This window comes from Acanthisitta chloris, unplaced genomic scaffold (assembly GCF_000695815.1).
Source record: "Acanthisitta chloris isolate BGI_N310 unplaced genomic scaffold, ASM69581v1 scaffold8144, whole genome shotgun sequence".
In the NCBI taxonomy this organism is placed as follows: domain Eukaryota; kingdom Metazoa; phylum Chordata; class Aves; order Passeriformes; family Acanthisittidae; genus Acanthisitta; species Acanthisitta chloris.
Window position 1 is genome coordinate 1 of NW_008668701.1, and position 27,738 is coordinate 27,738.

The window sequence follows — 27,738 nt, forward strand, 5'->3', positions numbered from 1 at the left end:
TATTTTTTCAATCTTTTTCCCTTTTTTTTTTTTTTTTTTTTTTTGCTAAAAGTGTTATTTCAGAGCGAGGTGGATTCTTCTCGGCTGTTTTTTCCCTCCCCCCGTTCTTTTTCCCCTCCCCCCCCACTAAAATCCGAGCTATCCAGCCTCTCGTTCCCAAACCTGCCGGGAGTTGGCTGTCGCGATGTACAACACGGTGTGGGATATGGACCGCGATGACACGGACTGGAGGGAAGTGATGATGCCATATTCCACTGAGCTGATATTTTACATTGAAATGGACCCTCCAGGTAGGGAGCCGAAGCCTTCGTGCTGCCCCCGGGGGCTCCCGTCCATCCATCCATCCATGCATCCATCCCTGCCCTCCCTCCTCCTGCAGGCTTGCCCCTTTTGGAATAAAAGGAGAGGGGGAGGGGGGGAAATAATTAATATCTGTAGTTAAACTTTGTGTAAACTTTCCAGGGACTTGAGCCCTCTGTCTCCTGGGCAAAAGTATTTTAATGCTGTTTTTCCTGGGGGGAGAGGTGGGAGGATATCAGCAATTTATGGTGCCTTTTGGGAGGTGGAAGGAGCGCGAGGAGGAGAGCTGTTCGCTGCCCCTCTCATGAGTCTCCTGTTTTTAAAGCCTTTATTGAAAAGAGTATATTTCGGCTGTATTCGCTTCTAGAGGAGCTCTTTTATTATCCTCTTCACCTGTGTGCCTTTATGTGCCTGTAACCTTTGATGGTGGTGATTTACCCACCTCCATTCAGTCCCGGTTTAATCGCTTTTACAGGCTCTTTTCTCGCCTGCTCTCCTGACAGATGAGCTGTGTATCGTCGCTGGGTTTTGGTGCTGGCGGGGGATAATACTAGGGAACAGGCTGAAATGCATCCCTGGAGGCACTGGTACTTTGATAACACTTAATAACCTTGTTCAAAAGGCTTCGATGCAACTTTATTTCCCCCTCCTCGATGGGTTGCCGGTGCTGAAAACGGGGAAATGCATTGTCCCTTGCTTGCCTGAAGTCCTTAGATGGGACAGAAAGTTTCTTTTGTGTCTGAAGACTGAGGGAAGGCTTACAGGGAGGAGAGGCTGAGTCTTTCTTTGGTAATGAATTTAAATAAGTGTAAATGGGTACTGGTGAAATTGTATCTTTACCTGTAAGAGTCTAACAGGCTGAGAGCTGTAAGGTAATTGAAGGGCCTTTATCTTCTCAGGTCTCTGATCTGTACAGCCAGAAGGCACAGTAAAATACGCCCCAAAAATCTTAGTATGCAGAGAAATTGATAGCAAATAAGTACTTCCCAAGTGGTGTCTTCTGTGGGGCATATACTTTCCAAGTGTGCCTTTCAACCTGTGCCTGAATCATGGCATGTATTTGCAAGTGTGGTTTAGTCTCTTTGTTTCAGCACAGTGAGCTGTAGTTTTCTCTCTGGACCTATGTGGTACTTTAATTAAGAGGAAGAAGTGATCATCCTGAGATTTTTGGATCTCAAGGACCTGTATTTTCTTCCTCTAGTAACTCTGATGCTTTAAAAATTGGACAGATCTCTGACACACAATACTAACCACTACTCAGTAAATTCTTGCATAGCTGACACTGTATTTTTAGATGTTACCCCTGAAAGCCTAAAGTTCAGTCAAATCTGTTTGCTTCTGTGAATTTCAAGGGGTATCTTTCTTGTTAATGCTTTTAACTATTCATGAGGTTAATATTTGTGTGCGTGCTTGTATCAAGTGAGCAAAAAAGGTCCCATTGCAGGTGACTTAAATTAAGTGGTGTGGGGTTTTTATCTAAAAAATAATAAGCCCCTTGAACGGCTTAGTGCAAAGAGACTGTTAGAAGGAGCTGGCAGAACCGAACTGGTCAGGAAACAACTTTCCAGTGTTTCTGCAGGAATTTGGCTGTGCAAAATTCTTAGGAAGCTTGACAAAGTTCACATTAAGAAGCAGCTCTTCCATCATTAATAATGCCAATATGTCCATCATTGAAGCCCTCTTGTCAGGGTTCAAGGCTCTGCACAGTCCAACCTCCAGTTAGCAAGAGGACTGAATGCTACAGGCTGATCCCTGAAGTGTTCAGTAACTTTATCTTTCATATTTTTAAACTAGAAGAGCCAGAGCTGGAAACGATGCGTGGGATAATCCCCATGTGTATGTCCTGATTTTGCAGAGCTATAACTTTTAAATTGCAGGGGGAGGGAGAGTGTGGCAGAAGGGGGTCTGCTTTTTCCCTGGCCCGAGGTGGGGTGGGAAAGCGTTGTCTGGTCTGGGATGATAGGTCATCCCTAAGGGGAGTGTGGAGGAATTTATTTGGAAGGCTTAAACATTCGGCATGCCTTCGGATAAAGTCACTGCGCTTGCACCCGGTAACAGCCACAACTCCATTTGGAATGCTTCCAACAAAAATTTGCGAAGGCTTTCAGTGCAGCCTTCCCCCACGCCGTGGCCGGAGCTCCTGAGCGGCTGAGTGGTGGCAATATGTTTCCTCAGCAGCACACAGAGCAGCAGCCTGCAGCGAGTGTCCCCGCTGCCGAGGCAGGCAGTGCACTCTTTTGTTCCCAGAACTTGCGTGAAGGGATCCCTGGTTGGGCTTTGTGCCGCAGCCCCGGCGGATCCTGCGAGCCGAGTGTCCGGGCTCACGCGTGACTGCTTGTGACTGCGTTTTACTGGGTCTAAACTCGAGGCAGAAGACAAAAGCAAGGTGAACGTAACGTGCGGTGTCACCCGTGACCTCCGAGTCAAGGGTGGGGATACTGTTTCTTGTTAAGGGCCGGTAGACCTTTAATTTATCTTGGCAGCCTGTCCCAATACCAACCTCAGCGCTGCCCAGTAATAATGCAGAAATAAAATCTGGTGATGGCAGGCAGCCTGCAGCGCAGCCGGAGCTTCTGTCAGGCCTCAGTGCACCTGCACCGGCTTATCAGTGCTCATGTTTGCTGTTCAGGGTTGGAGGTGTAAATGGATGTTCAGGGCAGGTCCTGAAGCCTCTCTGCTAGGAGGCTTGCTCTGAAGTTCAAAGATGATAACAATGCCTCTCTCACACATGAATTTTCCCCAACTCTAGCAGAGGCAAGGCCAGGCAACAAGGGGTTGCAAGCTTTCTGCTAGCCTTTAATCCATCCTAAACATAGGAGTGGGACAGTTTTTCCAGAGTGGTGGAACTACGGTTTCAGCTCTGCCAGCTTCACAAAGCATAATTTAGAGCAGTACAACTAACTTAGGAGCCACAGTGGTGACAAACAGCAGGGTGACTCCTGTTACCCAATGCTTTTTCCTTCTGCTTGCATGTATAAATGCAAAATGAAATGTGTCACTGGCACAAGGTAGGATCTCTTTGTGGCAAATAATACTACGTGGAGCAAATAGCTTTCAGTATCTAAAGACACAACTGCGACCATCAGTTGCATATAGCTAACACAGCAGCTTCTCAACTTTCTAATGATGGATTAAGTTAGAGTATTATGGCCATAGCAGCATCATGTGCTGGTTTTGGCATTAGGAAACTGTCTGTCAGGGGTTCACTCACATGTTTGCTCTTGTGTGAGTCTTGTTGTCTGAAAAAGACAACAAAATAGATTACTGAATTGAATTTAGTTTTGATTTGACATCTGTTCAGGTCTGCAAAAAGCCATTATGCCAGAAGTTAAGTTTTTGAACAGAGGATGTTGAACTGAATGCAAAAGTTAACCAGAGTACCAAAAGCACCACTACCTATGTATTGTCTTACTGCTAATTAGAAGGACTAAGTAATGTCTTTCCCTCTGTAGATCTGGGATATATTATCAGTTGTGATAAAATGTGTAATCACTGAATACATTTTGTCACAGTTGGATGAAAAGCAGTAAGAGTGTTCTGCTGGGATTTCTGATACAGATGTCAGCAAAGATATTTGGCTCAACTGCAAATTAGAGGTTAGTTTTATTCGTGTGGGTTATGAAGAAAACCACAAGTTTAAAGTAGGCTTCCTAATGCAGAATGGGCTCTGTCTGTGAATAGATAGTACAAGAACTGTTTGACCTAAAACTATAGGAAAGTTACCTTTTTGAAGCCAGTTAGGCCCAAATATGACCAACAATGTTCATAACTTGCTCCAGCTGTCTTTTTCAATAATACTACTTTGCCTTGCCTCATGTGCTGAGAATGGCTGTGACAGTGCTGTTGCTACAAAAGCTTTTAATAATTAAGGTGGGGAGCAGCAATAATCTATAGGCTGCTCAGTTTAGTCTGCTTTGCAAAAGCAACACTGCCATTGTATGAGTGAGACGAGTATTCAAGGGGAAAACTGTATTTATTCATTATAGTTTCTATTTTCTCCTCATATATAATTTGACAACCCTTATTTTAGAGGAGTGATACTATAATTGTAATTTGGAAAACACAGGGTTCTGAGCTCCAGGGCAGTGTTTTCTGGGATACCAGGCTTGCTGTATCATTATCAATGTTATAGTGGAAACTGAATGTGGCTTCTCAAATAGAGTTTGTGGTACGCGGTAGCCAGATGTAGGTGAACACAGCCTGTCTATGCCTGACTAGTTTTCCAGTGGGAGAACAGATGCAAATTTTAATAGCGTTGTCAGTATTGTCCTTCAGCTTATCTGAGTTGATTCCAGAAGCTTATCAAAGTAAAGTTCTGCTCTTACACATCTTGAAGGGGAAAAAAGTAGTGCATATAGTTGAAACAACAGCACTGTAGCTGCAACTGCCTTTTTTGCAAATTTAAGTCTTACTGAAAATCACATTTCCAACAAAGCAGATGTTGGGATTTGAGAGTTTCCTTATTACAGAGGGGAAGATTGTGCAGGCTAGTTTGGGGTAGAGCAGGGAGTAAATAAGGCTCAGTCACCTGGATTCTGCATACCCTGGAAAATTATTTGAATTGGATTCTCTGCTCCTGTGAGGACAGTGATGTGAAATGCTTATATTCTCTTGTTCTTACACCTAGATTTCTCTACTGGCCTTTTCATTTAATGACTGCTGTAACCATTTTTTATTTCTGATTGCATTTTCAGGCTTGCTTTTGCATTCCTTGCATTTCGTTTGCATTCTGATGGCTCTAACTGTTAAAGAATATCACTCATCAGCTTTCGATTAAATACATGAACACAAAAAATAGCAGCATTAATATAAAACAAAACGATGTTCTGCTTGAGTTGAGAGAGCCTGCTTCAAAAGGCTGACATTTTTATCAGTAGGCTTTCAGCTGATGTGGAAAGAGTTGGGGAGGGAAAGCTTGCTGAAGGGAGTAGTTCAGCTCTGTAAAGCTAGAAGCTCATGCAAACTAAAACACGAGGGAGCATTCTGAGAAGAAACCAAGCTCTTCAACACGTTTGAAGGCAAAACTCCCAGCAAATGTTACTTCTGCAATTGTTCTGAACAACTTTGTATATTGCATAAGGCCTGTACCTAACAAGAGTTAATCCTGGTTTTCCTTCCATCTTACCTGTTTAAAAGGAGAAAACTCTTCCTGGAGTTTCCTCTGGGGGCTATTTCTTTCCCAAGCAGCAGAACTGACTTGTGTCTTTGCCGTTGCCTGCATGATATCTTATTTTAGAATGAAGCTATTTGGGCTTATCTTTGCTCTACAGCTTGGGAAAACAGAGGCATAACTGGTCATACACATCTGCACCCAGGACTGAAAGCAGTTGGGTGCCTTGCATCACCTCATGTTGGTTGTTTAGTGAGTCACTTTTTGGGCAGAGAACTAGAGAAGCATAAAGAATACTTTTATCAGCATGCTCTGTGTGTTTTAAAGCTTAGGCTTTGTTATTGTCAAAGTGACTGTTAACTGTGTTGAAACAGGTTGCTGTAAAACTTTGGCCCCATTAGAGCAATAGGTGTGTTTTAGCTGGATTTTTTGGAAACTCATTTTTGTAAAGTAGGTTGCTGAGTAATGCTTAAAGAACAGTCTCTGCTCGAGTACTAAATGCCCCTATGGAAATGAGTCAGATTTTCTTTTTTTTCTTCTGATTTTTATCTTATTTCTTCTGACAGGCTAAAGTCTGCACTGTAGCTAAGTAAGCAAGAATTTGCTTCTCTACATAATCTAAACTACATCATATGAGCTGATATTGGGTCCCCAAACAGTATGAGTGGAAGATATTGTTATTGTCCTTCATCTTTGCTGTGTCCTCCACTCAATGGCCAAAGATTTTGCAGTGTTTCAGTGACTATATTCTGGTACCTTATGTTGTTCTAGTTCTGAAGAAAAGCGTGTGTATACAGGGAATTTTATAAGGATTCATACAGTTCAAAAAAGGCAAAGTGCAAGTGGTGCCTCTTGGAGCCCATTCCGAAAAGGACTCCAGCTGCCCTGCTGGACACTGACCAGCGGCCTGGTGAATCCTGATGCCGAAGCACAATGTGCTCTGAGGCTTTCCTGTGGCTGAACAGGATCCAGATTTGTCTCTGGCTTTGAGTCCAGCAGCACACTCAAGATGGCTACCTTCCACCCAGAGCTCTTTGGAAAAGGAGATGAAATACTTCAACTGCTTCAGCCTGTGACTGCTTCCAGCATTTGCCCAGAGTCTCTACCAGCTTTTGTGAACTGGAAAAATGTTATTTTAATGATAGTTCATAGGAATGTTCTAAAATCAGATATCCCTGCAGCTGACACATGGTTATCTAGAAAAAGCTTGAAAAACATCATGTTTCTCTACATAAGTGTGTGGGTTTGGAAAAATTAAGAAAACATCAGTCTGTATCCCCTTAATGTTGTTTGTTCTTTTGCTGCAAAATAACTTGACTTTTGGTTCAGTGCCACTTTGGGACTCTTGTACTTCAGGTCAGTTCTCTCCTTCCAAACATAAACCTCCCATTTCCTTTTATTAGCTACTACTTTCTCTCAGTTACATTCCTTCTCTGACCCTTGAAAGAAAAAAATACATTGGAGCCATTTTTTCAGGGATTTTACCTTCTCTGGCTTTATCCTAACTTCCAGGCTCTATAGCCCCTAAAATCTGATGCTGCACACAATAGTCTTTGCTTTTGGAGGAATTATTTCCTTCCTGGCATCCCTCCTCTCAAAAAAAACCCCAAACAAACCCCTTGAAACCAGAGGTGCTGTAATGGAGTTCAAGAAAAATCACAGTAACGAAGGAACACAGCCCACTGTTGGGGGTATTTTTCTTTGAGTGTGGGCAGTGAGGCCTGCACTCCAACACCTGCCCCAGGAAAAGGTTTTAGGTATGAGATGGATGAGAAGTTCATTGGCAATATTGTGTAAGTTCTATTGTTTGTCACAACCTGAATTTGTACACTGCAGTTAAATTTCCCAGGCTGTCAGTGCTCATGCTGCACTGCCCTGCATAGTCATCTTGGGGACATTTGTTGGCCCTTGAGGAACCACTTCCAAGTGTCAAATTAGAAGCCTTTGGTGTTTGTGGCCTCTTTACCCTGATACATCTTCAGTCTCCAAAAGTGTCTCTTGAAGGTTACAAGAAAGCTGGAATCAATAAGATGAATGTTTAAGATCCTTTCCATTTTGAAGGGTACAGTACAGTCTCACTAAGTTTTGGGACAGTGAAAGAAGTGAAGCTGCTGCTGTGAAATGGGTTTCACTAAAATACTTTGAAGATCACAGTGTACCTTTTCTTTTGTTACACCTTGAGATCTGAGCATGAGCAGTGGCCAGGCTGGACTACATGTCTGCTCTGACTCTCCCTTTCTGCTGTGGGCACCGCATAGGACCACATGGTTTGGGACTTCTGCCTCACTGGAGCTTCCTTCAAGATCAAGGTTCTTCAAGATGATGCATGACAAAATGTGCAACATATTTCCTCTGAATACTTTTTTTACCTTCAAATTTCTTCTGGTGTGTTGATTTTAAAATGCACTTTTTGATCTTGATTCGATGGTCACTGTTAGCAATTTAGGTGGTGTTGAAATATTTTTACTTTGGTAAATAGAAAGTAGTTTGATGTAGCACAAGGACAGGTACTGTATGAGGAACAATTTTACATACTGCTCTGAAAGATTGGAGCTAGTGGTAAGCTGAAGTAAACTGCTGCTTAGAACAAGAAGAATTGCATGGCTATGTAGCTGTATTATTATTTTAAAGCAGCCTCTTTTGCAGCAAACTTCTCAGTAGCACCAATTATTTCTGTGAGTTGGTTCTCCTATGAGGCCTGTACCTGACATCTCGGTGGATGGTTGGTCTTTGGAATATCTGGGGAAAACAGCCCTGAGCTGTTTTTATTTCAATTATTTATTATTTACAATTAGTTATTCTTTAAAAGGGCTTTTTCTTTTGGCTTTTGTAGGTCTCCTAGCCATAGTGTGTCACTGCTCGGGCCTGACTTCGTTCTCTCTCTTCCACGATGAAAAGCCAGTTCTTCATTCTTGGTCATTGTAGTTCTCTACGTATTCTGAATTTTGTGCTTTCCTTGCTCTTATCCAAAAATCCATTCCCATGTATTGACCAAAGAGTATTTTTTAGTGGCCATTTAAAGACTTTACCTGTGGAGGAGTGGAAAACATGCTGTGGTATTTCTTCTGTGAAGGCAGATGAGGAAATGCTTTAGTAAGCAAGGAGGAGAATCTATTTGCTCCTTGCATTTAATATTTAGTTTTATCACATAGTCTCCTAGACCTGACACTGGATACTGGATAGTGTTCTTATCAAAGATTTTCATGTCAATAAAATGTCTGTCATGGACTTTCATCCAGAGTTGCTAAAAGCCTGAGCCTACTGTACATAATAGAGCTGTTCCTTCCTGAAGTGAGCCAGGCATGTGATGCTGGGTAATGACAATCTTTGAGTGATGAAACAGGGTAAAAGGTCTAAAACCTATCCAGTTTATTAAGAGAGTGCTAATTATGCCTGGTAGGTAAAAGAAGACTTAGCCTTTTTATTCTCCACATGTTAATTTTGGGACAGTCACCTCAACCCTGTTGATCATGGAACCTCTGACATTGCCATAACTTTGTGTAAGTTGCACTATGGTCTGGCTTAGAAGAAAAATGTTTTTATATTGAGCAGTGAAAATAATTGAGGAGCTGAGTTTTTTGGCTTTGCAACTTCATGTGAAGGCTGGAATGAAGGGGAGGAGCTGTGTTAGAGTACAGAGGTGAAAGATTCCTGTGCCATTTATCTGACTGTGAGCATCTTCTGTTTCTTCTGTCTCAGGCCATGAAGTAACAGGCCTTGCAGAGTAGTGATGGGTGCTTTTGAAATGTGCAAAAGAATACTGAATTTGAGCCAGCCTCCTCGCACTCTGTTGTTGTCCACTATTCTGCAGGTGTCCCAGAGTAGATAATCTCTTAACCTGTGCAGTAGCTGTGGATGCTCGTGAGGAACAGAGTGCAGCAGAAGTCTGGCAGGCTGTAGGAGGTGAAACAGTGGTTGGGAGGTGTGGGAGAGGGCTTGGATAGCTGGGGAGTTCTCAAACAAAACAGATCTTTATCAAAAAAGCCAATTAATCAAAACTGAAATATTTCTTAAAGGTGTTGTTTTTTATGAAAGTTCATAGAAACACAAGCAAAGCTATAATGGGAGTGTTTTCATTGGAAGCCTGCCTGGATTTCTGCCAGCTTGTCTGCTGTTTTCTGTAATGAGATATTGAAAGACTTCAATTCTTTGAATATGTCTTACTCTTTGGCATCTCGCCTGTTTTGGGGGAGGAGAGTGAAAATGTGAGCATGCCTGAGGCTCTGTGGCCAGCAATAATGCGATCGGGTAGCTTCCTTCTCCAGCCCTGGAGGAGTTCTCCATGCGTGTTAGCTGCCCTTTGAGGAAGGGCAGCCTCGAAGGGCATTGGTGCTCAGTACTCTGCAAAAGGGGTCTTGGCAAGAGAACTGACGAGTGGAGATGTGGAGCTGCCAAGGTAATTTACCTGCCAGTGGTGGGGAATGAGCTGCTGTCAGCAGGTGTGCACGACCCTCCTCTCTGTCAGCTGGAAAACCTCTGCAAACGCGCAGTGCCGACTGCTCTGGCAGGAACGTGTGGTACAGTTTCACGGGAATGGTTTGCAAAAAAGACCTTTCTTCAGCACATGCTTTTCTCAGGTGTCTCGAGGGGTTCTTGTGCAGCAGGGATGAGTACAAGACTTCTGAGGGAGGGAAAGATTTTGAGGCTTTGCCTGCAAAGTTTTAGAGAAATTGAGAAGAGTGTTTGAGAAATTGAGTAAGACTACAGAGAGCAATTAAAGATTGGAGAGATTTTTTCTTTTCAAAAGAGCTAGCCTACATTTTCATTCCAAGTCTTCATCTATATCTCCAAAGGGAAAACCCTTCTGTCCTCAAGGACTATGTCATTAAAATGTTAGCTGGCCTAACCACAGATTACTTGCATGTTTCCATAGTAATGACACTTTGTAGAGCCTTATATTACAGTTTGTAGGGTATCTACTGTACATCCGCCTTTTTGAAGCTGAGTAACTGTCTTGGAAGTCCTCTGATCTGTTTTGTGCTTGTCACAGTGCAGAGGGAGAGTAGATTGAGAGCATCAGAAAGAAAACTAGTAAACAAGCTCGTGGAAGTGCTGAGGGACTTAAAATTGACTTTATCAGAGTACTTGGTAGCTGTGATTATTGTACCAGTAAGGTAGAGTTAATGCTGCATTAAAGCCTGCTATGCTTTTAAGTATCTGGCCTGCAGCTCTTGGAAAATACTGGAAGAAATAAGTTGTGGAGCCATTCTTAGACTAAGTGGCATCTGCCTTAAAACTGAAAATTAGAGTTTAATTAACTGGCAGGTTTATCTTGTATGCAAATGCTGCAGCCAGAGAAGAAACAGGCTGCTTGACTGCACTTGGAGACCTGAGGCATTCTTCTTTTTTCCCTCCTGAATTAGTGCCATTCGAAACCCTCGCACACAGGGCTCAGTGGCTCTTAGATCATGTAAACTTGTAAAGTTTTTATTCAGAACCAGACTGAGAAAAAGCCTGTATTTCATGGAAGTCAGTCTACTTTGCTCAAGTTAAATTTGGGATTAATACAGCCTACGATTTTTTTACAAGAGACTTTAAAAGAAATACAGTGGTGCTAAACTTCAGACACTTGCCAAGCTGTCTTGGTTGTCTTGGTGTTGGAGGTGGTTTGAATTTCAGGGAATCAAATCAGTTCAGTCTCGAGTAGAGTTTTCAAAAAACAATTCTATACAGTCAAGAAAGCATCACAAAACTACCTTGGCAAAGCCTAATCAATAGGCTCATCCCTCCGAGGAGCTGCACAGCAGCTCTGCAGAGCAGCTGAGCTGAAGATACCTGCTGGACCACACGGCAGCCTCGGGCCCTGACGTCAGCAACATCTGATCCCGGCCCCGCACGCATTGGCTGCCATTGCCTCCGCTCCATCGCCAGCTCGCTTTTATTTCCCCCTTCGAGGTGACACCGAGCTGGGATTGGGATTTAGCTCCAGCTACGCTGCCTGGGAAAGCTAGAAAGAGGGAACTAGAGTTGCTAAGGAAATCAAAACCAGATAGGTGCGTGAGTGTGTGAGGGACAGCTAGTCTGCTCTCATCGCTGCGTGCCAGGTGGTCACCGAGGGCTGAACATCCTGGGAATGTGCTCATGCGGGAGTGGAAGGGTCCAGCTAAGCTGTCACCTTTTGGGATTTGGAAAGATCTGTGCTCTAAAGCTGTCCTAGAGATGTGGTAGGGGAAGGATGCTTGTGTCTCTGGTGCTAACAGCAAGTTCTATATTAGAACAGATAGATCCGTTGTGCTGTTAATCACTTGTGATCAATGTTCTTTCTCTCCCAGGAAAAAGGAGGCAAGAAACCATCAGGATCGTTCACTTTAATCAGAGCTTGTTTTGAGATAAAGTAAGATTTTGCCTGTGGCTAGATCAGAACTGGACCCAGTGACATGGAAAGAAACACGGCTGCTCTTGAAAGCGTTTGTTGACTTCATGCCAGCCTTATTTTACTTTACTCTAGGATTTTAGCTCTCTAATGTTCACCAAGTAACATATCTAAAACTGGATTATTTTGAATTAAAATCAAAATCTGCAGACACTTTGTTCTCTGTAGCTTCTCTTAGAAACATCACAAGATTTCTCCTAGTAGAGTGGTTAGTACTGTCTAAGTACTAGTAAAAGCTATGTTAGCCTGTCCCTTCTAGCAACCCGTTGGGCCAGCATTATGAGAGCAGCAGTGTGGTTGATGCTGCTCTGTTGCAGTAGAGTTGCCATGTTATTACTAAATATTCCCCTTGTGTCATCACAGGGTCTGGGCTGTGAGGCTTAAACTACCTTCTTGTCAGTTCTCCATTTGTACAGACTACAGTGATATTGGGCTGAGAGGGTAGCCAAGAAACACTGAACTGGATGGGCATGTTGGTCTGCTGGGTAAAGCAATAGCAAGGGCCTGGTTCTGTATCCAATACAGGGGAAAATCTATTAAGACTTAAAGAGCTCAAAGTATTGAAAGTAAAGAATTAAATACACAGCTCTCTGGAAACAGGATCCACCCATGCAAATACTTTTGTATTTTTAAAATGTGCAAGCTATTAAAAAGCATTTCTCAAAAGTCTATTGTGAAAAGGACTGGCTTCCATGAGTCAGGTTTTACAGGAACTGGTCCAAGCCTTATTCTTCTCCCTGAAAGAATTTCCTTCCAATTTTCTCATGCAGAATGAAGTTCTGCAGACAACTCCCTGATAGTGAGAGCTGATACCTGCCTATTAAGGGAAAGGAGAAACTCCCACCTGTACTAGGGACACTTGGTGTAATGTCTAGTGCTCTGTGTCTGTCCTTACCTTTCTGTTCTTTGTTAGTTTGCTTTACTGTGCCCAGCGCTTTGGAGTGAGCCCTAACAAAGCTGCTGACTAATTCCACAGTATATAAAGGAGCAAGACTTAATCTTGCAAGGAGGGCTAGAGAAGTATTCAAATACTCTAGAGAATACTTGAAAGCCTCTTCCAGAAAGGTCCTATTACCAGTGTAAAACAGGCTTTTACACTGTAAAATACCTCAGACTTCTTGACATGTCCAAGCCTTAACTTGAAAGACCCAGTGAAACAGTTGCTGGTGCTGGTAGAGTTTTCTAAGAACTCTCTGCACTGTTCTGTTTTTCACATGAATCTTCATGTGCTTGTTGATAACTCAGAAACTGCAAAAGATGTGAACATCTACAGGTTTTCTGAACTTGGATTTACTGCCACGTGGAAACACTGATGAGACTCAGAACTTCTGTGTCTGTTCTGTCGCACATGTGATGTGGGGAGGAGGGAGGACCTGAAGACATTTTCTAATTCAAGAACTTTCAATGGGGGTATGGAACAACTGTGATTACAGTTGACTTTACAGACTTAGCTTGGATATGTGCTCCTCTGACCCTGTAAAAGTAGGATGGGGCTGTGAGCTTCAAGCAAAGTAGGGTTAGAACTGTCTTACTCTCAATGGAGCTTTGTACATATACATGTGTGCTACACAAACAACTGTAGTAGAGCTAGGAATAACTGAAGCTTCCTAACCAGGAAGCTACTTCACTGAATCCAAAGGTATTCACCTTCCTTTTACAACAAGACCTGTTATTGCCTCACTAGATGTGTGCACACCTGAAAGTTCCCAGCTCACCCCATAAAAAGAACCTGTATGCTACAGTTTAATGCTCAGTCCCACAGAATGAATGCTGCTATCTGAATCAGGTGTTTGGTCAGCAACCCCAGGGTGCAAACGTCTGGGTCAAGGTTCAGATTTAGTTTAGATTGGCTCGATTAAAGCATCTACTGGTTTGTCTGAGAACAGTGAAGTTACTGTGTCGGATAGTCAACATGAATGGTATTTGGAACTGCAGTTGGAACTCTGTTTTCTCTTCTTTAATGTGGGAGGTGTGGCTCGGAGGTGCACAGATGGATGGTGCCAAGTAGCACACCTCTCAGCACTAAGCCATTCCGAGCTGGAGATCAAAATCTTCTTTCTGCTCCCTTTATTTGTATTTCTGCCTGTACAGTGGGATTGTGTGCATCTGAGATGGCTGTTGTCAATGTGTCAGGCCTGCTCGCTGATGCTTGTGTAATCTGATGGCTAGGGCACAGGGCTGGGAGCACAGATGTTCAGGGTCTGGCTTAAAAATGTGCTAGTAGCAAATCAATGTGTAGCTGCTTTCTTACTCTGAATTCAAATGTGACCTGTCCCTCTCTAAAACACACTCATGAAATGCCTAAAAAATGCTCAATTTCAGTGGTGATATTCTTGATGAAGCATTCAGACCCTGCAAAGCAGGGGACAAAGACACCTTTCTCAAAGAAAATAAGTAAGAAAATACAATGCACTTCTGTGACAGACCACGATCTCCCAGTACATGAGTGTGTCTTTGGCTGTTGAATTACCCCGATACAGGGCTTATATTCAAGGTATATATTATTATAGAGTTGTTTGACCAAAAACTGACCAAACAGAAACAGCTTCAGTGTATTGTATGCCCTTGCATTGTGTAACATAGTTTGAGAACAGAAGTAAAAGCCTGTTTGCCTTGAATTCAGGATAGGAGAATTCTGGGTAGGTGTGCACTAGGCCTGCAGATGGGCAGTTCTGCCTGTCTTGTCAGGCATTTGTAGCATCCCCTTCCCTGTGGTAATAAACACTGAAGCTGTGTAAAGTGGTGCAGGCACTCTAATAGTAACCTAATGTCTTCTGTCCCCTTCCTTTATCACCTCATGTCCTGTAGTGTTCAGAGAGTCATAGCCTGTGTTGCAAACAGGAGCCTAGATGACAAACCTAGTATGAAACACGAACTGTGGGTCTTTGACGGATATAGCCCTGCCCAGCCACCACTGCTCTCTCTAGCAGTGTTCTTCCCTCTGAACCTGTTTGCTCTGGCAAGTTGGCATAAGGACTGGTGATGCCTGAACAACTGGAGTTTTTCCACAGTGGTGCCCATTGCTCTCCTGTCTGTGGCTTTCAAACACAATACACCTTTGTCGTTTGTTCGGAGGTTTAGGCGGCACCTGCCCTTGTAGTTGTGCCTGTGCCAGTCTTCCTTTTAACAAAACCTCATGTTTCCTCGTGCTCCTTCCTTTTCTCCTCCCTCAAGCAAGTGTTTAGTTTGATACTAGGAGATCTGGGATCACAGTGGAACCACTGACTTCAGAATTCCTTTAAAATTACAAGTTCCGTTTGGTTTGAGAGAGCTTGAAAGTCAAGGTTGAGATGCACATTTTTCTCTTGGTTTTTTTACTGTCATATTTCATTAGCAGTTTAGTGATTATTTTCCCCTGTTTACCTTTCATTAATCTGTTCTTCATTTTCAGCTCTTCCTCCAAAGCCCCCCAAGCCAATGACTCCAGTCAATACAAATGGAATAAAGGACAATTCCAGTTTCTCTCTGCAGGAAGCAGAGTGGTACTGGGGGGACATCTCAAGGTAAGCAATATTGCTATAATTTATTAATTAAAATGTATTAATATGTGTTGTTAAAAATAGAATAAGCCTGCTAGAACGCAAGGTAAAAAGAACATGCCTATTTCAGGGAGCATTTTACAGGAAGGGAGTGCTTCAGGATTATACTTGGCAAAGCACCTAAGTGAAAATATTCAACTGGATTCAGGACTTCTATGTTTTTACTCTTGTGCAAGTGTTACCAGTCTTGGTGAGAGTTATTTTTGGGTTCCTAAATTTCTCCAGATACACAAAGTCTTTAAAAAGGAGAGAATTGCTTCTGAATCTGCTATCTAATAAGGTGGTGTAAGCTTGCAATGCAGGAGTGCATGCAGTTCAGGAAAATTTCAATATCAAAACAGAATTTCAGAATAAAAGGAGTTGCATTCTTATTTTTGATTTCTTTAACATTTGGGTAAAATTGCATGTGTTGACTTGTTACATGGTGGTATAAAAGTAGCTCTTACAAATGCTAAGCATCACCAGCTATACCGACCAGATGATAGACACACAAACCAAATAAATTCAATTTTACCTCTTAAGAAAACCCCTTTCTATGCACTTGAAAAATAGATGGCTTGGGTTAGGTTCAGAAAATGAAGGGCCAGTTTTTATCTACTTCATTGCATACAAGAACTGAAGTGTTCATTAATATCTTTCCCTCTTAAGGGGTTCTTCCCTCTTCTGAAGAGTCTAGAATTTGGAGCTGCAAGAGCACACTGAGTGTGTGATCAGGAGTTGCTCAAACTTGTGCACATAGCACTTTGAAACACTTTGGCAGATAGAGGCAAGAAGAGAGTGTTTGCCACATTAGCTCACAGATGTTCTGAAAAGGGAAATGAAGTTTTCATATCTTTATTGTACCACCCTTATCTTTTTATAAAGTAAACCCGCGTAGCTCCTGCTTTTGATTGCCTCGGCAGAGATATTTTTCTGTTAGTTTTAAATCAAAGCAGAGTGCCAAAACTTGATCACAAAATCCACTAGGTACGGTTTGTTTAAAACTGCTCGATATTGGTATCAGTTTATTGACTCTGGATTTGTTCCTCAATTAACAGTGCACACGATGGCAGGAGCTAATGCAGAACAAATCACATTGGAGTGGCTTTATTAGATTAAAACATGATACATGTGTGCATAAAGATGGAATTATGACCCTAATTTGGCAGCCAGCAGGTAGGGACTGCATCAGGCTATCAGGATAGGAGCAATGTTCTGCAGTCAAGAACTTGTGCTGAGAATTTTGTCATAAGCTCCAGGGTGCAACTTGAAGGCATTCGCCCAAACCCATAGATGGTACCTATCCATTCCAAAAGGAGAAGGCTGTGTGGGTTAACTGGGGCCAATCCATAAAATGATCTGAGAGGAGTAGCAGATACACATGTGATACTAAATAGGAGTCAGTTTTACTAGCAGAATAGTTTTCAGGTAGGTAAATCAAAGGTAAGGCTATTCTATAAGAATACTTTTGTTCCTTAGTATTGGAACAAAAACCCTGCTGTTGATTTTTCTTTGTAAGATTCAGCTAGGCTTCCTACCACACTTGGAGAATGTTGAGGCTACCTGAGAAACTTTTCTTTCCAAATGATTGTATTAAAAAGTGCTTAGTGCTTCTAAAACCTGTGAGGGAGCTGTTTCAAAGTGAGATACCTAATCTGAGTGAAATGCTCAAACGTGGCAAAGATGCTTAACTCTTCAGCTGAAATAATTTTCTTAATGCCTACAGGTACTCACTTTCACTAAAAGATTTCTATAGCTTAAAGCTCTGGACTGAGTATCCTTTTGCCTCAGTTGTAAATAAGGAAAAGTTGCACTGCAGCTAGCAAGGTTGTAGTGGTTTAAAACGGCTGTAAATAAGATCAGAGTTAAGCCAATAATGAGCCTCTTGAGACTAAAACTGTGCTAAACTCTAGGCACCTTTGAGCTGTGATGCTAGAGACCATCTCTTAAGAGGTCAGGACAGGCTTCTTAAAGGGCACCTGTTCCAGTGTGGACTTTAAAACCTGAGCAGATTACAGGGAAAGGTTGTGAACTGAGTCACAGCTGCTACTGTTGTTTAAACAGAGACTTCTTCCTAAGTGGCAGTTGACTGTAGCTGCTTTTCTTCAGTGCAGCTACACAAGTTGAGACTTGCTTTAGATGGCCTAAAAGTCTGGGGAGCCTGAGTATGAAAGAAGATCGAAGTCTACACACACTGGTGTTACTGGCTCCCAATGTTTTACCTGTGGCAAAGATGATTATGTCCTTAATGTTTCTAATTTTGCCTTCCTTTCTATTCTCCAGGGAAGAAGTAAATGACAAATTACGAGACATGCCAGATGGAACCTTCCTGGTACGCGATGCATCAACCAAGATGCAGGGAGACTACACTCTGACGTTACGGTGAGCACTGAGCACTTGTCCACGCAGTAAAACCCTTAGTAGCTGTTGCTGTACCAATGACGGCCATAGCTGTGTAAAACTCACATGGCTCAAGCTGAGAGATGTTCCCAGAGGTACTGCAGATCCCAGAATGAGCAAATAAATAGCCAGGTCTGACAGCTGGTTCTGTTCTGTGCATCACATCCTGTCTCTCACTAAACACTGCTGTAAGGATCTGTGTAGGTGAGAAGGGACCTGGGGAGGAGAGCTGCTCAGGTGTGCCTCAGAATTTCAGAACTGCTAAGGTCAAAGGTAGTTGTAAACTAGGGCTTTGATTAATGTGAGAGTGTTGAATATTTCATCAGAGTGCAGCTCTGGAGAATTGAACACCGAGACTTTGTAAAAAGAGTATCTTGTGCTTTGTGATGTAAAGTTTAGGAAATATTGAATTGGAGCCATGTTCTTTTCTTCATTAAAATCGTCTGCAAGTGGCAGGTTTCCCAGAGCTGCCCCAGCCCTGTCTACTGCAGTTAGGCAGCAGACCTCATGTGACTGGCTCTGGTGCCTTGCCCAGCCTGCCCAGCCACTTGCCTCTGCCAGGCTCCCAAGATTAGTTGTTAGAGGCAAGAGGGTGAGGCACATAAGCCTCTGCCTCTGTAGCACACCATTGGGAGTTTGTGTGATATGACAGATACTTGATCTTGCTGTGAAATTCTGTTGCCTTAATGGCAGGTTTGACCCCAAGGGTGTAGTTAAAGTTCTGCTTTAACTTCTGCCTAAAAGTTCACAGCATGTGTGTTAACGTTTGGCATGATTTGGCTATTTTGCTGAATGCAGATGTTTTTAGGAAACAAAATTGTGAGTGCAGGAAGGACAGGATAGTGTCTAAACAGCCTGTTGGTGGGAAAAAAGAGGAAATCAGCACTATATTTGTAGAAACCACTAGAACATATAAATCTGGATAACATAAAGTCCTCGACTTACAACCATCTTGTAATCCTCAAAGGATTTTGTTTAGATTCATGTATCCTGTATTAGCATCCATAACTCAAAAGGCTTGTTAATAATTGTAAAAATCTATACTCAGTTGTATACTATTAGTGACCCCAACTTGCAGGAAAATTGTGAGTTTGGGTTCTCATTTGGCTCCTTTACTCAGCCTTCAGCATCCTCCTTTTCCCTTGAAAAACTTTGGGCAAAGCTAGGACTTAAATACCATAAACTGGCTCCAGAATGAACACATAGGAAGAGATTTACTTTGGGCTTTGCTCCTGTTCAAATAATCTGATGATAATTCTGTGTGTATTGACTCTTAAACTACTTAATACTGCTACTGTGTAAAGAATCACTATCAAGGTGTACAGTGTGAAAGCCACTTGCCCAGGAGTTTCACTGGTGTCGTTGTTAGCAGCCTTAGTGTTGAAGAGGTTTGGGAGGGACACAGTAAAACCTTTAAATGGCTGTACTTTACAGGAAGGGTGGCAACAACAAGCTGATCAAGATCTATCATCGGGATGGAAAATATGGCTTTTCTGACCCACTGACGTTTAATTCAGTCGTGGAACTCATTAACCACTACCGCAATGAGTCTCTTGCTCAGTATAACCCGAAGCTTGATGTGAAGTTGATGTACCCAGTGTCCCGGTACCAGCAGGTAAGATCTTCATCAGAGCCCAATAGCTATTAGAGCAGGCAAGAAAAAGATTGCAAATGTGTATATTATTTGGGGTTTTTTTTCTAAGAATAGCCTGATTTTATTTTTTTTAAATGGAAAGAAATGTGAGTTTTCACATTTAGCCTCATTTGGGTCTTCCAAATTGTATATCCCCTTAAGCTGCTTCATTTTATCAAATTTCCAGTCTCCATCTGAGCAGCCTAGTATAGAAGTGAAATCCTGACATGCAGCAGAGTTGAACCTCTCTGTGAAACCTTTTCATTTTCCCCTCGGGCCCTTGTGGACCCACTGGGTACTGTTCTAGCCAGTGTTACCATTGAAGAACATGAGCCCTGCAGCTGCTCACTGTGCATAGCCATCTAAATTTTTCAAGAACATTTTAAAAAAAACTTTTATTCAGTATCCCAAGACATTTTCCTGAATTGAGGGGAAAGAACTGCAGAACTTTTTGGAAAAAAACACAAACCACCTCTGATATTTAACTTTAGATTCCAAGTAATTCACCTCCTTCTTCCTCCAATAAGAAGTAGCAATCCTAAAAATTAGGTGTGGTGTGCTTTTGGAAGCCTAGTATTTCAGCATAGTTCTTAGTGCCCCATAGCTCCAGTTCCTACTGTCTGTAAACTGTGGAACATGTTGCAAGAAGGAAGGGGATTTAGACACAGTGTGCTCTGAAACTGGATTAGAAACATGATGCTAATATCTGTAAAATGCAAATGTGCATAAGTGGACAAATGAATACTCTTAAGGAAAAGCTGCTTTGCTTGAAGACTTAATAGCTCCTTTGTATGTACAGGATCAGTTGGTGAAAGAAGATAATATAGATGCAGTAGGTAAAAAGCTTCAAGAATACCATGCTCAGTATCAGGAAAAGAGCAAAGAGTACGACAAATTGTACGAAGAATATACCAGAACATCACAGGTTGGTTCTGCTTTGGCTATTTGTAGAGTATGTTTCTTGTTGTTTAAGAAGTAAAGAAAGCTCTTTTAACCTGTTATGGCTGATAAAGGCAGTCCAAGGCCAGAAAACACAAGGAAAAAACTTAGTAAATTGTGAAATACAGCAAGGTGGTTTCAAAGCTGATGGAAACAGTGAATATTGCTTGTTGCTGATAGTCTTAGAGGTATGGTGTGGGGCAAGGAAGAAAGAGGAGCTGAGGTCCTAGTACAAGGTAGAGCTGTGGAGAAGGCCAACACCTACAAGCTTTGCACTGCAGACTTCTTCCTTGGCTGCTGAGTATTTCCAGCTGCTGTATGCTGCAGTGAGAATTATAGAGGGGTTTGTCCAGGGGTTTTGTGAAGTCGTGTGCAAATCAGTTACCAAATTATGCATTAAGGAAGTGTGAATACAGTATTTGGACTGCTTCTTGTAAAATAAGATAGTTCATATATGGGGAGGAGGTTTGCTGGCAGTTTTCCTGCAAACTAAGATGGAAAATATGACTAAAATATTTGAGGGGTTTGCAGCCTAATAGAGAGCATTGTGTGGGGGAGGAGGGTAGGCCTGCAGGGAGTAAGTCTGCTCTGTACTTCCCTGAATCTACTCAGGCATTTGACTAAATTTAAAACTCTTTAATCACATTTTGACTTAATGGGGGGAAACAGGATCATCATCTCAGTCAGTTTAGGGAACATAATGGAGTCCTGCATTGTTGTCTGTATTATGAACAAATGATGAAGGATGCTTTCCTTACACAGGAAATTCAGATGAAGAGGACAGCAATTGAAGCATTTAATGAAACTATTAAGATATTTGAGGAACAGTGCCACTCACAAGAGAGATACAGCAAGGAGTACATTGAGAGGTTTCGCAGGGAGGGGAATGACAAAGAAATTGAACGGTAAGCTCAGGTTGTGTTTGCTTACCTGGAAAAACTAGTGTCCACATTGAAATTAAAACATCACATAAACTACTTTGTAAGCTCAGTATTTTCTCTGAGACCTTCCCTCAAGGTGGTTTAACCTTCAGTAAAGCTCTCTACTGTCAAGGAATTGCTGTGTAGACAGCAGGGGTGGGAGATCTCTGATTATTCTCTCTTAACTTCAGTAAAGCAAGATACTGTGATGAGGACCAGGAAAGGATCAGGAAATAGTAGTTTAATTTGTTTATACCACTTGTGTTTGGATTTGCTCAGAATGTAATTCAGAAAAATCTTTACTTGTAATCTGTGTAATGTACATGGTAAATCTCATAGTCCATAGTCAGTTCTAGTCACTTTCAAAGATCAGTATTTAATACTGAATTTGTTAGATGGCAACTAAGGACCTTGTTTGAAACTGCACTTCCATGAGGGTATGAGAGAAGAACCTGTGTCTGAGCCTTTGAAGAAATGCCAGGTATAATGCCTAACTTGACACAATGCTATATGAACCACCAGGGTAACCTTAAGGAGGTTTTGAGACTAAAACCAGTTACCTGTAACAATCTTAGTATGCAATTGTTGTGCTTCATTCTGACTAAAGATCAATTAACAGGAAAAACATGTAATTTTCCTGAATTACACCAAACCTGCACGCTTATCTTGAGTGAAGAGACAGGCAGCATTTCTTCCTGGTAGCTCTTGACAGAAATTGAAGTCTGCGTTTGAAATCTTGCTAGTACTGATACCTATAGTGGAATCACGTAGTTGATATAACAAAAAGTGAATCCGACAGTGAAGGAGGAATCTGTTCTACCTTATCCTCCTACAGATAATTTGTTCTTGCATCTCTGCCATAAGGAAATATACTAAGGTAAACTGAAGATTGTAGGCCCTCTGGCAAGAGGTCTCTTCTGTCACTCTTAGTAATTTTCATGTCAAGATGAGGCAGTCAAAGGGAGGAGCTGCTGTTATGGTAGTTCTTGTGATACTCCTCTGTGAGTGCTACCAGTAGGCTCAGTCCTTGTAGACTGGTTTGACCTCTTCTCTCAAATATTTTACTCATTTTCAGGATTATGATGAACTATGAAAAATTAAAATCACGCCTGGGTGAGATCCATGATAGCAAAATGCGCCTGGAACAAGACTTGAAGAAACAAGCTCTGGACAACAGGGAGACTGATAAGAAAATGAATAGTATCAAACCTGACCTAATTCAGCTCCGCAAAATCAGAGATCAGTATCTTGTGTAAGTAAACCTGACCCATACCTCAGAATAGTGTCTCTGATGAATGTGGTTAATGACTGTTTCTATCAGGAAAATGAGAATTTAATTTTCTCTTCATAACCAAAGTTCTGAGTGCTAAGGTACTACATTCTGGCATGGGATAGCTGAGTATTGCTTAGCCTCTTCATGACCTCATTGCTTATAGAGCCAGCCAGAACTAGGTGCAACTCTTGTAAATAAAAATCTAAGGTGAGTTACAAACAAAATCAGTGCCTGGTAATACAACAGAGATTAGTACTTTTTTTGCTAGGCATGTCAGATGTTGCTTGTACCCACACCTGATTTCCCAACATCCCTGTTATCCAGCTTCTAATGTCCTTGGGCTGGACACAGACTGTTTCTCTGTGGGACCTTATGTCTGAGCTTCAGCTTGCCCAGTGAGAAAACCCATACACATGCTCTGAAGTAATGTATTAATGCTCTCTTCTTCTGGCAGATGGCTCAATCACAAAGGGGTGAGACAGAAGCGAATAAACGACTGGCTGGGGATCAAAAATGAAAATACTGATGAGTAAGTGTCACTGTGCATATGGTTTTATTGAGAAGTGTTCCATTAATAAGTGTTTTCTCTTGCGGAGGTTGGTAACAAAACCCACCAGTTTCTCCGTAAAGGACTGGAGAAAAAGGGAGAGAGTCTCTAGAGGAGCTTGGCATCATGTGAGGTGGCAACTGTGCTGAAAAATTTAGGATTAAACAAAGTTAGAACGATTAACTTGTAAGTGGAAGCCTTTAATATGTAAGTCAGGAGCCTGACCTCCCAGTCTGGGTGATTCTGGTGCTTCTCTATGTAATTTCTGCAAAAATAAATGACTCTGCTTATTAACTCCTTTACTGATCACTGGTTAACAAATTTATCCTCTCTTTCAGCACATACTTTGTGAATGAAGAAGATGAAAACCTGCCACATCATGATGAGAAAACCTGGTTTGTTGGGGATCTCAACCGTATCCAAGCAGAAGACTTGCTCTGTGGGAAACCTGATGGAGCATTTTTAATTCGTGAGAGTAGCAAGAAAGGATGTTACGCTTGTTCTGTGGTGTAAGTCTGTTCTCCTTTTTGTTCTAACTACTCAGTTCATAAATCTCTACCAAAGCTCTTTATTTTGGAGAACAAAAGCCAGGCCTAGCTTAGGCCTACCCATTGGAATGTGTTGCGTGTTTGCAGGAAGACCAGTATGGTAAAAGCTTTGTAACAAAAATGTGCTTTGAATGTGCAATAACTGTAGTCCTGCAGTCTCTGCGGTCGCCACAGTAGCTAGTACAAAAGTCTGAAGTATCCCAGCTGGAAGTTCTACAGACTATAAGTAAAGTAAGGCCAAATTCTCCCATATTCTTCCCTGCTAAGGAACACATGGGAAGAATTAAAGTAAGTCTGTAAAGGTGTAACATCTTCTGTTCTCATTTCCAGACGTGCCCAACTGTAGATCTTTCTCTTGTATGCTTAACATAATGGTGATGCTTCAGAGGAGACATTATTTGTGAGCAGTAGTTTTTATGACATTCACACAGCCTTGCATTGATTTCTTGTATTTCAGTTCATTTTATTCTGGTATAATGGAGGTCAGAAATACTCTGATTCCATTATCTAAAAATCCTTCAAGCCTGTTCTGGAGTGCAAAATGGCTTTCACTGATTTATTTCACATGAGGTTAATTGCTTCTGAAAGCAAGTCCAAGAAATGAATATGTGAAGGTATAGCACCTCAAGGTAGCTGAGGACTGTAGTATTTGCTGTGTTCAAGGTCCTGTTTGTCTCAGTCACTGAAGTGATGGGTTCATCAGATACTTTGGCTAGGTTGGTATCATGCTACAAGCTCGCAAACGGATGGCATAACATAACCTGTTCGTACATGTGACTTGGATTGTAATAGGCTCCAGTACAGGGATTACATAATACTTGATCTTTCTGGCAGATAAGTTTTTCTAGCAGCTTTGGAAATGCTGTGTTCCAGTAACTGCCTTGCCAAGTTAGAGACTCAGTCGCTATGACTTCAGATAATGAATCAGCTTGAACCTATCCCATGCTTAACATTAAAAAATGCACACAGAAGGTTAGTGCTGTGTTTCATGGAATACTTTGTGGGTCCTGAGAATTTGTAGAGTTTGACTTCTTTGCTTAGTGGAAAGGTTTCAAGGTAAGTTAAGCACAAAGTCATTGCTGACTTGGGGTGCTTATCTTCGTGGTTAAGCTTTTGAATTTTTTTTCCAAGAAACGTTTGGAGAACAATGCAGTTGGGAATTGTACTGCTGGGATGGAAGAGGCCTCTTATGTGGATTATTATGCAAGAGTGTTTAATCGCATGCCCTGAAGCACTGTTTCTTCACAGACTATATTAATCTTCTCTACTTGCATCTACTGGGTCCTCCATTATGTAATTTAGTGACTGTCGGGGTTGCTGCATTAGTTAATTGTTAATAGACTGTCACTTTGGGTTTGTCCTTAGATGTTAAACTCTCCTCTTTCTTTTCCTTGCAGAGCTGATGGAGAGGTGAAACACTGTGTGATCTACAGCACTCCAAGAGGTTACGGGTTTGCAGAACCGTACAACCTGTATAGCACACTTAAGGATTTGGTTCTTCATTACCAGCAGACATCCCTTGTCCAACACAATGATTCCCTAAATGTCAGGCTTGCCTATCCTGTCTACGCACAGATGCCCCCCTCTCTCTGCAGGTAAATTTTGGGGAGGAGGAAAGCGTTGGCTATCTTGGATTCTTTTCTACGATTTTTACTAGAACTTGGAGGGCATTCTTTCTCCTTAGACTGCTTGTTTTGCACAAGAAGTGATTCTGTGAATGTGAATCAAAAAGAGGCCTAGCAGCAACAAGACGACAACTTGGGTGTAGGTGTCCTGGTGCTACCTTAAAAGCTCAGCTGTGCTTTTACACCAATACTTTTGTTTCCTTATGAGGGGAATAAACTCAACGCAGCGCATATGAAAATACTGGAAGCAAAGCATCATTTTACGGAGATAATTTTTTGCCAGGCACCTTCAGTGGAACTTCTAGTTGGATTTTGTTTTCTCTTGTTCTAGTAGAGACAATTTGAAGCCTCTGCTTGAGGCATCAGTAATGTCTTTCAGTCTTAAACTCCCAACAAACTAGGGGGAAACTCTACCACAGCAATTCTTCTCTGTTAATTTTAGCAGCTTCACTGCGATTCAGCCGGACTTCCAAAAGAGGGCTTGTCTTGAGGTAGCATGGAATTTGGTGAGAGAAGACCAAAGGAATCATGGGAAAGCTTCAGGTTTTTATTTAAATGGAAAAATGCTTGTAAAAGAAAAGTTGCTTTATTTTTTTGCCAACAGTAACAAAGTTTTGGTTTCAATGGCACTACAGGTCTTCGCTTAAAGGAAACGTAACCAAATTGAACACGCCAAAACTTTGTTCGTTGCTAGATCGAGCACTTATGGGGGAGGTTGCATTAGCATCCGCACATACTTTCTGCACCAAAACTTGAAACAAATAAAAGGAAAAGCTAAACATTGAGTGGCTTCAAAACACTAAATTTGTCTGATCTGATGTAATTGCTCACTCTCCTCTTTCTTCACCCCTTCCTCCCATTCCTCAGCTTGGGATTCTGTTCTCAGTTTTTAATGATACTGTGCTTCAGAATGTAAACCAGAACGAAGCTTGCACTTGCCTGCTGCAGGTCTCTTGCTGAACAATGACAGACTCATGTAACACTTGATTTTGGTACAGAAGAGGTCGGTGTAATCGAATGCTTCTGGATGGCTTATTGCACCAAATTCTTCAGTGAGGTATAGTCACTTCCAGTTGTGAGAAGTGAGCACGCTACTCATAGATCTGCTCCAGCTTGTTCTGTGCAAGCTGCATTCTGAACTCTCACACCACTGCAGCCAAGCAAGATTTTTACACTGGTATAATCTAAATTCCCCTGTAGTTATTTTGGACATGATGCGAAACACAGGAAGGGAAGAGATCTGCGCTCCTCAGTTGCTGGATGTCTGGTACCATCCTTTGGCAAGGGCTGCTGTCAAATACTGGAGTGGGTAGTCCTGGGCTTCATCAAGTACAGCAATCATCAAATAAATCCCCTCCCTGGAAAGTGTACAAAGCAGCTTATTTCCATTCCTTAAGCTTCTAAAATGAAAAAGAGCTAAGTTTGGCAAACCAAACCACTTGGCATCAAAGCAGAACTGGCAAAGTAATTGTTCAGTGTGCAACCTTGAAAGTTACTTTTGTTCCCATTACTGGAAGCATTTCCCTTGCAATGCACCCATTGTGCAGGACAGGAAGCAGACAGTCATGCAGGTCTGAGAATGCTGGAGACCCGTTTCTGACCCTGGGGCTGATTTCCTGTTCAAATGGCTTTTTTCTGTAACGCCTGGGCAGTAATGCCAGGCTTGTTGATGTGTAATGTTTACACTAGAAGTATTATTTCACTGAATGTCATGAATTTACAAGTAGGGAAGTGACAAGGCTGGAGCACTGACAGCCATTGCAGGAAGGATAGTCTGGTTGCCTGGCATGCCTGTGAGATGTTCTGTTTTGCACTAATGACCCTGACACATCCCAGGCACTTTCTAATCAGCCACAGTGCAATATTCAGGCAAAGGATTCTGTAGATGCCACTTTTCTCTTTCAACGAAACACTACAAAACTTAGCCAAACTCTGTGGGAGAAGAATAAAATTCGTATAAACTACTATGTCAAAGTGAACCAATCTCCTTGTGTCCCTTCTACTTCCCCTGGACAAGGGAAAATGAGACATGGCCTTTGCTGTTAGTGGAAATCTCTAATGGATTCCTCAGTGGTATGTGCCCTACATCTTGGATAATTTGCAGTTCTAATCTGGTAGCTGTAAAGCTGTCATTCTCACACTGCTTGTGCATCTAGCATTCCCTTGAAGCTGGGCTGAGCCCAAGTGCCCAATGAGGGAAATCAGTTCAGAGATACAAATGATAGCCAGGTGCCTCGTGCCTGTGGAAAAATCTGTGTGAGAGGAGTGTCTAATTGTTTCCTCTGCCCTCGTGATCTCTCTGGACTCTCCCCTTACTGGCAGTGTTAACATTCAAGGCTGATGGGGCCCATATTTCTGATCCTGTTGTTGTGACAGAGATAACCTGGCTGAAGTGTTTCACATCTGCCCCATTTTCAGGTAGAGCTCAGTTTTTGTTTAAACAAGCACAGATCTACTTTCAGGCTCATAAATCCTGGCACACCCTCACAGTACTGACGGCAGCAGGATAGCAGAGTGAGGCTGTCTGAGGTTTCCCTGTAGTGGAATCTAAC

At 42.1% G+C, this 27,738-nt stretch overlaps 1 protein-coding gene across 1 annotated transcript; it reads left to right on the forward strand.

Moving 5' to 3' along the window:
- The first annotated feature begins 113 nt into the window (after positions 1-113).
- Positions 114-25,710, forward strand: PIK3R3 (phosphoinositide-3-kinase, regulatory subunit 3 (gamma)). Its single transcript, XM_009073017.1, has 10 exons — positions 114-290; positions 15,175-15,286; positions 17,585-17,683; positions 19,136-19,316; positions 20,134-20,259; positions 21,036-21,178; positions 22,269-22,445; positions 22,921-22,995; positions 23,352-23,522; positions 24,959-25,710. Exons 1-10 carry the CDS (start codon positions 185-187, stop codon positions 25,158-25,160), a joined length of 1,392 nt encoding a protein of 463 aa, XP_009071265.1. The 5' UTR covers positions 114-184; the 3' UTR covers positions 25,161-25,710.
- Positions 25,711-27,738: the final 2,028 nt, after the last annotated feature.